A 13,890-nucleotide genomic window follows, 5' to 3' on the forward strand; every position below is an offset into this window, starting at 1 on the left:
GGCATCCAATCTCAGCACTCAAACTCGCCCTGAGCCACCCAGTCCAAGCCGGCCCCTCTGTGAGCAGAGGGTGGGACAAGCAGCCCTCCTGACCCAAGCCATTATGGGATTCTGTCAGTACAAGAACCGGTGCTGAGGAAGGAACAACCTACTGAACATGTCTTGCACATAAACAACATATTTCTTTAAAATTGTGTGTTACCCTTCAGCAACACTTACAAAAAAGAGCTTTAGATCTTTGCATGCTCATGTTTTCACATCAGTATTGAGCATGCTTTGTTACTGCTCAACCATTTTATAATTTGAAATGGAATCAGTGGCAGAGCCCTTCTTCCCTGTACCGACAGCCTGGTATTAGTTAGCTATAATTAGCTGTTGTATTTCATTTTATTTTCCTTAAAATGGACTGGTCTCATCCCTAACGTAATTCCGCCCTGTTTGGCTCTAATCTAAACACCATTTATACCTATCAGTTATTCTGTTCAACACCTTGACAAAGTTTTAATAAAGAATCTCAGTGTCTATTTTGGTCACAACTTACAATATCTAGAAAAGAAATCTGAATGACAAATGGGTATGTCAGATATCAAGTGTGGAATAATCTCACTTGAACTTAACAGCACCTGTTATCATCCCCAGATTTGATTGTGCCTCTGGTTTGCAGCAGCACAACACATCAGGAAAAGTTATATTCTCTGGGATTTTGAGACAACACTACTACTGCCATCTTTTACACAATTATTCTCTATAGATCCTCAGATTAAGAAAAAAAAAAAACTTTTGTAGTTGGTTTTTTTTTTTCCTTCTTTACTTTGGTACAAACAAATAAAACAAGCCCTAGGACTTTCCTGAAGAGAATGCTGAAAACACCATCTCATTGTTGAACATAAGCACTGCAGCCAGAGATAAAAATCCCAGTTAGCCCACAGACTCCACCGTGTCTCACTTTATCGTATGCTTGGATACAAAACAGCTCCTGCCATCAGAGTATCGCAGTTTAAATGAACCGCTTTCAGAAGAGCTGGGTCAATAATCTTGTACTATGCACCATGGCCAGATGCCAAGTGAGAGCTTTACTCTATGTCCAATGTTAAGACCTACAGAAAGAGACAAAAGGCCCTAAAAAATTTCCAGAAACTTTCCTCTTATCACAGCAGGCAAACCCCTCCATAAATCTTCCCAATCCTTAGTGGAGAAAATTTTGGAGCACCCTGCACTGGCCAGCGCACAAGATCCAAGACTTCTTGGAAGCAGTGGAAAAAGAAACATGCAAGTCTTGCCACGTACCTGCCACCGAACGGAAAGTTGCACCCCTTACATACCTGCTCACTGGCCTCACTAGAAAAAAAAAAAAAAAAAAAAAAAAAAACAACATACAATAAACTTTTTCCCATCTTGAAGCTACTCACTTCAGGGCACTTTAGCTTATCCTCTTTGTTGTTCTGATGGGATTTTCAACTGGAGCTGCCCATAGGGAGGATTCAACAGGTAGCTAGCAGAACACAGGGAGAGGGAAAGTCCATCTGAAGCCTTTGCTTTTTCACACAGCAAACCTCTTCTCCAGTACAGCCTGCCCCAGCCCTCGCAATGACTTGCTCCCGACTGCTCCAAACTGTACAGGAGTAGTCAGGATAAAATCACAAATGCTATTTAAACAAAGCAGCTGCCAACTACAGCTTACATCAGTATTGCAGGGATAAGAAATTAAGAAAAAAAAAAAATCATTTTGATTTGAAAAAATCATCACTGATTTTTTAAAATCAATACTTTGCAAAGCAATCTGACATTCTAATTTACTCAAATTAAAACACTGCAAAGATCACAGTACAATGTGTTTTTACCCCCTTCAAATATCCTGAATAAACGGATTTCCTCTGACAGGCAAGGCAGATTTTACTCATCAGTATGTTAGACAAAAATAAATTGGCTAATCTACAAGCTAAAGAGCAGTACCTACCTACACCAGACATTATATCCCATCAAGACACATTTTCATCTCTTGCAGAAACAGGTCAGCTTTCAATCAACGTAGTCCGGAAACTTAGAAATGTACTTATTTTATTTTTTTTTCCCTTTTTTCTTTTTTTTTTTTTTCTTTTTCTGTAAGTCATGTTATTTTTCCCACCTCTGCCCAAGGCTCAGAAGGCTGGACTCACATACCTGCTTTAGACTCACACCTCATACAGCATTGATGTTAAAGCAAGTATCGCATTCCCGTGCACTGGATTCTGAAATCCTAATTACCTTACAAGTGGGAAAATTTCAAAGTAGTCTAAAAATACTAAACAATAAATTAACATGCCTGCTTCAGAAATAACAAAAACCTTTACTATCAAAATTAGTATAAAACTATACTGCTAATCACAGGGATTCAGATGGGGAAAAAATACAGTTAAGTGGTATACTCAAATTCTGACCCTGCTTTATTAAAAAAGCTACAGAAGTCAGGGGTAACATTTCCTAATTGCCACTAAGGCTTTAATGGAAAAAACAAATACTTTTGTGGTGCTCAAAGTAGTAAGCTAGACTGAACGTAAATGTTATAACTTAATGTATGAATTTCTTTCCTTCAGAAAAAGGAAGAACTAAAGTAATTGGACTGAAGGCAAGTGCTGTTTTTGTTTGTTTGTTTGTTTGTAGTAATCTGACTGCTCGTCCTTCTTGGCCCCTACATTATTATTTCAGCACACTTAAAATTAACATGTTTTAGATGGAGTCAATTTTCTTTTTCAAGGAATTTGTGTTTTTTATATTAATGAGATTACACACTGAAGGTTTGTGTTTTATCTGCATTCCTCCATGATCGTTTCTCTTTCTTTCCAACCGCTAAGCAAAATTTCATTCCGAGAGGCAGCCACTAACAGTGCAACGATCAGCCCTTCTTGCTTTATTTCTCTAAGCATTAGCCAAAATCTTGTCAGCCTTCGATACAAGGCATAAACGTTATTATGTCAGTGACCCCTCTGTCGCTACTTGGCCCAACTTTTATTTGCTAGTCAATATGCTTACTAATACATACACATGCAAGAGTGTTTATGGCTGCATTTGGTTTTACTTTGAAAACACTGTTTACCTAAGTAACCACACATTTAATAAACCACCACACTGAATTAAAGGTATTTTCATGTGTTTTCTCCAAACAAGAGCTGATACTTTGGACTTCAGAGCAAAGTATTAGAGAACACTGAAGCACTGTTTCAGAACTTCCAAGTTATTCGGCGTCTGGATAACCTTGATTCAGGCTTTGCCATTCATGTCCAAAACAAACACGGGAATTTGCATAGACACTACACATACTTCACAAAGAAATTCCCTATCTTCTTTTTGTATCATTAATTCTTGTACTACTGTCTACCTAATCTCTAATTAATTCTTGTACTCTCTACCACACATCTGCACTTAAATCAGGTTCTGCTTCCACGCACTAGCAGGATTTGCTCCTTCAGTCTGGTATAGAAGTGTTATTAGAAAACAGAATTAAAAGAAGATCCAGCAAGAGACGTAAATCAGTTGTAACATCTCCTGTCAAGTATCTACAGATGCCTACCTATATTAACATTTAAAAAACATTTTTATATTTTCAAGTACCTGATTTGTATACTCATGCCCTAAACGGAACTTGAAAAGTATGTATGACACTGCATAAGTTGGTTAACAATCAGAGCTCTCAGCACTTTTTCAAAACCTGCACTTCCAGAACGGTTTTCTGCAACAAATACGCTGCTTTTTGTATCAATCAAATTTGGTTGTGGTCCTCTCACAGGATAAAAGACGGGCTGGGCTACAAAGGGTCAGTAACTTATGTTCCCTCACCCTCTGTCTTCTTTCCCCAGTTCCTCAGTTTGAGAGGGCTGGATTACATACCCTTTGCTGATGAGTCACATTCTGGGAATACCAGATATTCTTATTAGTTTAATGCACTCATTTCACTTTTTTGCAAAGCTTGCCATTCAGTAACAAAATTGAGAACATACTTAGACTTTCTGAACTTGGAAATCAAGAGGTATTAATTAGAAAACAGAAAGAAAAAAGTGTTATGCTAAACACAGCATAATTTGAAGGCTACTATTTAAAATAAAGTGAGATCTCTTAAAACAAATATCTTAAAAGGTAGCACAGCACTAGGAATAAGCCATTCAATTCACCACCTAGTCAGTGACTACAGACTACACCAGAGAGAAAGAGAGTTTGGTAAATTTTACTGTTCAATGTCTAAATAGGTACAGACTCCAGGCATACCTCCTGCAATAAACTGTTCTGAGGGTGCATGGGGACCACATGTCAGAACTGCAAAGCCCATATACAGTAATCTGAAACTGATGCCTTGATTTTCTTAACTGAGTTAAATCTCGGTGCTTAAATGAACAGTCATATTCTCTTGTTTACCACTTTCAAGTGGCATGTTAAAAAGTGCGTAGTGCATTAACAATACAGAGCATTTTATAGAAAGCACTTTGTATTTCACAGCATCGATAATACTGCTTTTGAAGTTAGAAGCAAATCCTAAGCAATTTTTTCTTCCTGAAAACTTCGTACTAAGCAAGTGGTCAGAAATGCTCCTGGTATCTGCTTGGCAAATCCAACTAAAGGCAAAACAACATTTCTTGAATGCAAGCTATGGAAAGTAATTTATATCCCTACTTTCCATTCCCTTTTATTGCAACACATTTTCCTGCCAAAATAATCCATGCAAGAATGCATGACCAAAAGAATCTGCTCAGAGTTCAGTAGTGTAGTGTCAACTCCCTTAGTCTGATATATGACCCTTAATTGAGAGAACTGCCAGCCTTTTTTTTTTTTTTTCTTTTTTTTTAAATCAGATTTTAGGAGTAGCTCCAGAGAAAGAGATAATGAAGAACTGTTGAAAAAAGCATGCATCTCCAATGCTTTGTAAATAGTTCAGTAAAAGCTGGCAGTCATTGTTCAGGAAGACAAAGCCTTCGCATTTTGCAAACCAAATATAGTCAAGGTCTTTACCTTCTGTTGACTTAACCAGCGACGTCCAAAAATCGATAGATAAAATTGACATACTCCATTCAAACGCAACTACTGAATTCTAGATACATGATATCTGATGCATTCTAAGTAAATGCTAAGGCTATGAGATTAGTTAGATTTTCCCTTTTCTAGAAAGAACAAGAAAACAGAAGTGAAGTCACGCTGCCCTACAGAACTTTTCCTCAATAATTGTACAATTAAAGAATATTTGGACAATCTAGAAGAAAGCATACTGGAACTGAGAACAAACACAGTAAACAAACAGAGATGAATGGATTCACACCTTTTTCATTTATTTATTATTCTCCAAACAGGAAAAAAAATATCTGAAAACAACTGACTGTACAGAGCATTTCCTACAGAGGAATTTTACAGTAACACATGCTGTGTAGAGTAATAAATGCTTGCAAAATAATCACCGAATGTGTGGGAGAAGAGTAAATTTCAGTTGCAAAAGCATCCTTCAAAATACCTAGCAAGAAATTGGATGGGGGGAAGCTGTCATATAGATACATACAGATACAGATAGTGCAGACCACGTTTCTCCATGGGGACAGACATCAGTAAGTTACTATATGCTTGCTCAAAGGCACGGCCTGCAAACAAGTTTGTGGTAGGTACATGAACAAACACCACAAGTTGTTTGTTTGTCACTGGTACACATTTCACATTTGTGCTTCAGGTTCTATTCACAGTACTAATCTGTCAGAAATATATGCACACAAATAGCAGTCTCTTTCATATCCTAATCTAAAAGTTGTCTCAAGTCTCTCAGTAATTCTTAGCCATGCTCCTTAGGCAGAAATTAGGTGCTGATATTTTATTTTTTTAAATGACATTTTCAGCATTGTCAGGTTGAAAAACAGCCACCACTGTGGCTTTGTTTATCTTTCTAAACTGTTCACTGCCACTTCTCACATGCCGTTCCTTTGGGACCTACTCTAGCTCTGTAACATAAGTTTTGCAACTGTTCTGGACCAATCCATGTCCCTCTCAAGACAAGCATGTGAAGAAACAAGGGGTACAAGGAATAGCTGTTCCAGTAAACAAACGGATTGCCCCAAACTGTAAGGATTCACCACACAGGTCATCTAACACCAGAGACAAAAGTATACATTAACTTGACAGTTTTCTTACCTCCCGCAATTCAAGCCTCTGAGCCACTGCTTCGAGACTTTCCTGGCCTGTGCTTTCCACAGATAGTGTGAACTCCACAAATTCATTGTTGAGCAGCTGGATCCGAGCCACCAAGCAACTCTTGCTGGATACTGTATAACGTCGAGTTCGTTTCAATTTTAACCCAAAAGGTAGAGGCATCTTCTTCTTCCACACCGATGGTTAGAGACAAAAAGCTACCACCACCACGGACTTGTAAGAGGAAAAGTAGCGATCTCCTCTCAAAAAGTAAGGAGCTGTAAAGTCTCCAAAAATCAACCAGCAGCAGCAGTATCCATTAAAGACAAGCAAGTTTTCCACCACAGTAAAAGTAGAGGGGGCATCCACTGGAATCCTAGTAAGGAGCAAAGGAAAAAGAAAGCATACGTGAATCAGAAAAAGAAATTGACTGAAAATGGAATGGAAACAAGAGAAAAATAACATGCGTTTATGTTTTTTAAATCTAAATAGTCAGTCTACTTCTCCAAAATGCAGAGCTGTTATGTATTCAAATAATCAAATAAGCACCAGAGTTTCTGGTTTTTCCACAGACAGCAGCTGTCTTTGGCAAGTTTTGTTTTGTTTTGAACTTGCAAGTAAATAATGAGTGTCGATTAAATGCGGATTAAATACCTTAAAATGGGAAGTATTTTTAAGCGGAATTGATATTTAAATGAAAGACCTCTAGAAAGTCCAAGTTGCCAAAGGTACTAGTAATGTTGAAGAAAAAAAACAGCAGCCCAGCATTATTTTCTGAGGAGCATGTAACCTCAGCCCCTATCTGTTGGATTAAGCACAAAACCAAGCCCCATAAATGATTACAGGGGAAAGAAAAAAAAAAAAAAAAAGAGAGAGAGAGAGAGAGAAGAAAGGCAGGAAGAGAGGTATTAAACCTCACACCTTAGCCATTTCCTACCAGACAATTAAAATCCAATTCCTCTAATTTTCCCTGAATTACAGCTAGTTGAACCATTATTGCTTATGCTAAACTGCTGTGCCACGTCTGAGGTTACGGTTTGCCTCACCAGCAGAGTACGCCAACTCTGAAAACAATTTATTTTCTAGTTTTTCCCTAAACAAACAGGCAATGCACTCCTTCCAAGGGGAAAGGTTCCCCACCTCTTGCAAACACCCTGGCACCTGCTCTCGTGTCAGCTCCGCGCTGTGCACAGACCTCGCCTTTCCCCTCTCCCAAGCGTTTCCTGCCTGCTTGCACCCCCGCCTAAGAAACACGTCGCTCTTACAGGGTTACACACCACGTGCACAAGAAAAACACGGGCTAAAAGCAGCTTTTTCCTCAGAAGTAGGTACGGTCAGGGCGGCTGCCCCCACACCGCGCCAAGGCACTCCAGCCAGGCGGGGGGAGCCACGGCCGCCTTCGGGGGGTGGGGGGGGGTAGGGGAAAAGCTCCGACAATGACGAGCCCCGGGGCTTGGGGCGATGGCCCCCTCGGGAAGATGGCCCACCGAGCCCCAGCCACCGGCACCCAGCGGTTTTCAGCCCCGGCAGCCTCGCCCGGTGCCGGGCTGGGGCCGGGGCCGGGCTGAGGGCGCCCCCGCCGCGCATTGCCACGGCTCCGTGGCGTGAGGGCCGCCTCTGGTGGCAGCGCCGCCTCGGAGATAAAAGCCGTCGTAATGGGAAAAAATACACAAAACAAAACGCTCTTTTTCAGGCTGGTATGTTCGTAACGCATTTTGAAGGGCGTAGTTTGATTTCTGAGGACTTTCCTCAGGTAAGAATAGCGTGCATATGTCCAGTTGTTTGGGGTGGGAGGTTCGCTAATCTTCCTAGTGCACCTGGTTTTAAACTCATAGGTATAAACAACTAGATAGCCCCACAACGTTTGCATATTTATGTGCATACCTAGAAATGTAATGGTGTTCAACATGACCGCAGACTGTCTGCGTTGAAACTTTCTTTCCAGACCCCATCCTCCCTTCTTTCAAGCACCACGGCCAAGAGGAAGGCGCTGGCGGCTGGAGGAGGAGGCAGCATGGCATTTGTCCTCTGTGACACCTTTGCAGCTCTGCTTCAGAGGATGACCAGAAGCAGACTTCATGACAATGCTTCTAACAATCTGGAGGCAGTTTACCACTGCACACAGTCCCCAACCTCAACAGATACCATCTAAAATCTTAATTACAACCGATTGAATAATAATAATAATAAATTAAAAAAAACACCGCCTGATTTATTTTGGGGTGAGGCTACAGAACAAGTAACAACTGACAGCAACAAGTTTCTTTGAAAAAATTAGGGATATACAAGTCTCCTCGCTTGATTACTTGCTCTGCACGTTGATCCTCCAAATCCAGCCCCTGAGAGCAGCACGCAGGGAATGCTCTACAGACAGAAGCTTTTAGTTTCCTGCCCACTGCCAGCAGAATCTCGCACAGGGTTTATTCCTGGCAGTGAAACTTTTGGCTGACTGACCTTAGCTCACTTCCCCAGGGCCCATTTTCCAATACATTCTGTGCACAATTACGCACATTTTCTTTGGTGCTACAGCGATGTGAGAAATCAACTTATTCATCTTTTTGAAGGCTGCAATCACAAGTGCAGTGGTGTTTTAACCTCAATTTTTCGTACTGTACATAAAAGACTTTGAAACTGTTATAGCCCTACCAGGCCCTTAGAAAAGTACCCTAAGACCATGGAAAAAATATCAGGAAGCAGCGCTGACCTGACAGGTGAAATTCACAAGCCACCTAAACACTGACTTTAGGCAATCTGAGACTTCCAGTTATTTCTCTGGGCACACAGGTAGCAATGCAAGCATAGGGAGAAAGTTTAGATCAGAATTTTCAGAACATGCCAAGCATGCTCGGCAATGCTAGGTGTTCTCGTACTTGCGTTCTGTAATATTTTAAGGATACATCTGCATTGTTATAAAGCTACTTTAGCAAACAGGAACTACAATCTGCCAGAAGTTGCAAGCCCAGTTGATTCTGTCTAAAATAACAAGCCTTTATTTAGAAAGCCTGGAATTTTCATGCAACAAGTAAAAATGTCTTTAATGGCCAAACTCTGTACATTTATATTTCAACACAAACAGAGTAGTTTAAAAAATGTTATATTAGAATTTCAGCAACATGCTCATGACTGAAGCAGAATTAGTGAGCATTGTGGTATCTTTCCCCTTTTCCTACATCTCCCACTTCCCATTTTCCCCTCACTAATTGGCATTTTACTCTACAATAATTTTCACACAGCCTCACAGCCTGCATGAATGACAGCATGTGAAAGAAAACTGCAACATATGATGGTAAAATAGTGTTCCTATTATTTCAATTGCTCAAAATACGTATATTTAGTTCAGAGATATTTGAGGAGACAAAAAAAAAAAAATCAGAATACTCCACCCTCCCCTTGTTTTACCAGTTAATCTTTGACATGACTTTTGGACTAGAAGAGCAGCAATAAGTGCAGTAGATCTCAAACTTCCCCTGCCTTCAGAAGCGCAGAGCTCTACAGCCTTCACTTTCCCAAAAGAAAACACTTGAAACCCCTCGATCTTACAGTACACAGCACAGAAGATAGCCCAGTATGTTTTACTGTGCCTGCTGTTTTCCCATTACCTTTTGCTGCGATCCAAAGACACCGAGTCTCCTTTCACATACGTGTAGCTGAAGAAAAAACACAGCACTCTGAGACTTTTTCTTGCGGAGCCATCTCATCTGTATTCCTTGGAGACTGACTTATTGTGTTCCTCTCGTACAAAACAGCTGCTATCTCGGCTAACCCACCTTCTTCTCAGATCACTCATAGTGAAAACATTCCTCACTTCCTGTCTCAAAAAACTTGCTCTGGATATCATTCCACTGGGTAAAGAGCTGGGGGTGGAAGAAAATATTGCAACAAAATAAACCTGTGCCAGCCAGCTCCTCCGACAGCCTCTTTCATGCGATGCTGTGCTGCGGGAGCACAAAATCGCGTTCTCTGGAATATTTTCAAATCGCCTGTCTCTGTGTGCCTGTGTGTGTGTGCATTTAATTTCTTTTCCTGGAGGCGTTCCCCTCGCTCTATCCATGCGGAAGGATACGCTGAAAGAATTAAAGCGAAGGCCCGTATGCTTGCAGCCCATTACCTCAGAGAGTTGGAATGCCTGGCAGGGAGAATGTCAGCAATGAACAGCTGCTTCGCTGGCTACAGGGGCATTACAGAAATAGGGGTTACAACAAATAGCAGGCAATCCTTGCTTTTTTAATCATATGATCATTTATTTTAAGCCTTTCCAATTAAGGCAAATCTCTTCCAAAAAAATAATAATCCATTAGTCTTTTGTTGTTGTTGTTATTTGTTTGTGTTTTGTTCTATGGTGTTTTTTGTTTTTGTTTTTGTTTTACATAGCTTGGAAATATTTTCAGGGTTTAATCCACATGTGCCATACTAAGTGACCTATGCACATACGTTTATGTCTGCAGCTAAAAACAGAAGTCCTTGCAAAGTTTCAGCTGTTTGCAATATACACAGCAAGAATATGCAGACTAAAAGGCTAATCTCTCAGCTCTTGCTCAGACACAAAAACTCCCAAAGGCGCCAGTAGAAATTATTAATCATAACTGCATTATCAAGCACTAAGTGCATATTAATTCAGTAATATTTATAGTGTTTAACAAATGGAATCATCATGTAGGGGGCTGGACCCTAGCCCTACAAATCTCTGTGGACCTGACAAAAAAAATCAGCAATTGTTGTATGCTATCTAGAATTTTAAGCTTCTCCACTTTGTGTGAGCCAGGCAGAAGTATATACAAATTTGAAACAGGTGAGGGATGAAGGAAAAAGATAAAGTGAGTATGTGAATGCTGATTCACGACTGTAAAACTTAGAAAGTATTTTGGTAATGTAAAGTGAACAAACATGCTACTCTCTGAGCAAGTCTAACTTGCAGATCTACTATGCAAACTATGTTACTACTATGTTACTTAGGAGGACACTAATCTGAGCTGAAATATGTAGGCAATTTTGTACTATGATGAATTCTTCTGAGTTATTTCTCTTAGATACAGCAGTTTTCTCTTAGAGATGACTCTGACCAGGGAAATAGTTCTTTTTCCTCCCATACACAAACCATAGTTACAATGAACAGTCCAAGCCAAAAGAACTCATTCAGAGGAATCTTATATTGAGTAAAAGAAACTAACTTTGAGCTAAACTAAATGGATACCCTTTTCTAAATTTATCCACTACAGACCAGAACTGTAGCTATTTGCCTGAGAAAACTGGCCAGTACAATGCATAATAAATTCAAGCCATGAAAATTCAAGGTAACAGAGGCGTCTCCTATTTCTAAACAATTCACACTGGAAACAATGTCTCAATGCTCTTATCTGTTCCATTTCCTATTCTAAATCTTGATCACACCCATTTCCTGCCTGTTTCTCTGCCTGGAAGTTACATTTATTAGAGTTTTCTAACTTGGCTTAGTTACTTCTTGCTGTATTTTCTCTTTTGCATTTACGTTGAAGACACACTGTCTTAAAGACAGGTAGGATATTGCCAATATGTTTCTCTAGAGCTTACATTTTCTACTTTTGAAGCGCATCAAAAGTTTATTCCTGAGCTCCATTTTTAAATTCTGCTTTCTATAACCCCAATTTGTATCCTAACTTTGTGTTTTTCTGTACTTTCTCCATTTTGCCCTTCGTGTCTCATGTTTTGCCCCATCAGCTCTCCATTACCTGCTTTGCTCCACCTTTGGAGACAAATGTGTCTACAAAAACACGATGATCTTTTATAGACACACATCAATGAGACAGAGACTGATGTCTCAGGGCACTATACTTCTGCTTCTCCCCTTCAATCCCTCGTCAACTTTCATGACGTGCATGGCTAGAAACACCCACATTCTTTGCTGTACTCATTCCTTTGCTCTCTTGTTGAACCTATGGGAGAAAGAGACATAGTGTCCTACAGATGAGTATTGCAGCCCTTGTTCTAAAAGGAGACGGAAAAGTTTCTGCCTATTGGATTGAATAACACCTGCCCATAGTGGAACAGGGATAATCCTAGTTTGATCTTATTGACATCTTCCCTTTTGGACAGTTCTGATTTTTTTCCATTCTGGTTCGAAGCCGTGATTGCAGTTGAGCATATCAGTCAACAGGGTGAAGGTTGATGCAAATATTCACCTTGGTCTGATTCTGGGAACTTTGCCCTAACTAAAAAGAAAGAAACTTGGAAGCGAGCCCAATAGGAAGCAGCATCAGCTACTCTCCAGGCAGAAAAGTGGTGTGCATGTATATTTTCCTCAGCCTAGTGGAGAATTATCCATTTGTGATAAAAATACAAGATAGTCCAGAAATGGTTCCCAGGAGCTAAACTATTCCCAAGGGCTATTCCCAGGATGCTAAAACAATGAAGAATTAATGTAGAAAAATAATCTTTATTTACTCACTGGCCATGCAAAACAGTGACTTCATGAACTGAAAAGACAGAATACATCTGACTCTACATGTGATTCTTAAAGCTATTCTCTAAACAAATTCACTTTATTTATCACTTCTATGTTTTGGCTCTGTGAAACTTCCCTGTTTTTCATCATTTATTATTTGTAAAAAAGTGGAGAGCTTGGCCTTAATACATCATTACATGCTTCTTGAAGGTAAAAATAAACGAGGTAGAACTAATAGAAGGTTCTAGAAAGATAAGCATACAACAGGTCTACTACATGCTTGAAGCCTGAAATTTCATGCTTGCAAGGTTTATTTTTACATATAAGGCACTGTAAAATGTTCTACCAAATAACTAATAAAAATGGATGGTTTTCCTACACATTATACAGTGCTGAACTTAAAGTAGTGAGCTTCTGTTATTAGTCAGAAAATATGATTTTTTTGAACATATTTTTGTCAATTTATAAATCTATTAATTAGTTGATGAATAGATATAATTCATATTTATGTCATTCAGTAATTTTCCATTCCAATAATAAATTAATGCAACATATTTGAAATCTTAACAAAGCAAAATGTATCTGTTAAAGGTTAAAATGGAATGTTATAATTAAGCTATTCTGTTACTTGTTGTATCTCACTGTAGTACCAGTATGTTTTAAGTATGGTCAAGCAAACAGCTTAGATCATTAGCATTAATTAGTATAGGCTGTCCCTGTATTATGCTTGGTTTGTATTGGGAGCAGTGATGCAGAAAGATATTAATACAGTTGTTGCCACTGGGTAAAATAAGCTCCATGCATTGGTACTGTTTTAAAAGATCCTGTATATGTGCATGCTGGGCTTTCTGTAATGGTGCTGCCCACTAAATCTGTGCTCCTGGATGAAGTGACGCTGCAACAGTAGTGCAGGAGATAAAGGATGTGACTTGAACATGACTTCTTTCCTATTTACTGTGACCTGCTTTGCAGGGTTTCCTCTCCTCCCTCAGCAAGTGATCCCTCATGTAAAGAAGACTAGGAGATGATGAAGCCTCTTTGTGTTTAAGGCAGAAACTTTACTTTTGTCAGTGAAGCTGTGAAGAATGCGCGTTATTTTAAGGCTTCTTATCAATGATTACAATACATTACATAAACATTCATTGATCATTAGAATCACAGAATTGTTAAGGTTAGAAAAGACCTCCAAGATCACCCTGTCCAACCATCACCCTACTACCAATGTCACCCACTAACCCATGTCCCTGAGAACCACGTCCAACCTTTCCTTGAACACCCCCAGGGATGGTGACTCCACCACCTCCTTGGGCAACCCATTCCAATGCCTGACTGCTATTTCT

At 39.6% G+C, this 13,890-nt stretch overlaps 1 protein-coding gene and 1 long non-coding RNA gene across 5 annotated transcripts in view; one reads left to right on the top strand and one right to left on the bottom strand.

Moving 5' to 3' along the window:
* Positions 1–10,166, bottom strand: part of PTPN21 (protein tyrosine phosphatase non-receptor type 21) — a 42,302-nt gene extending 32,136 nt beyond the window's left edge. The window contains exons 1-2 of one of the 4 annotated variants that reach the window (XM_084519938.1): positions 9,732–10,166; positions 6,136–6,508 (exon numbers count right to left, since the gene is read on the bottom strand). In XM_084519938.1, coding sequence (XP_084376064.1) covers positions 6,136–6,315 — 180 coding nt within the window. In that variant the 5' untranslated portion in view covers positions 6,316–6,508; positions 9,732–10,166. Of the gene's footprint in view, positions 1–6,135; positions 6,509–7,409; positions 7,516–8,016; positions 8,038–9,731 lie in introns of those variants that run through there. The other 3 variants (XM_084519941.1, XM_084519940.1, XM_084519939.1) reach the window with 3 other exon arrangements.
* Positions 7,323–8,734, top strand: LOC311437098. The gene is made up of 3 exons (XR_014693292.1): positions 7,323–7,460; positions 7,826–7,885; positions 8,078–8,734. It is a non-coding gene; the product is annotated as an uncharacterized lncRNA (long non-coding RNA).
* Positions 10,167–13,890: the final 3,724 nt, after the last annotated feature.

This window comes from Aythya ferina (assembly GCF_964211825.1).
Source record: "Aythya ferina genome assembly, chromosome: 5".
Classification (NCBI taxonomy): Eukaryota; Metazoa; Chordata; class Aves; order Anseriformes; family Anatidae; genus Aythya; species Aythya ferina.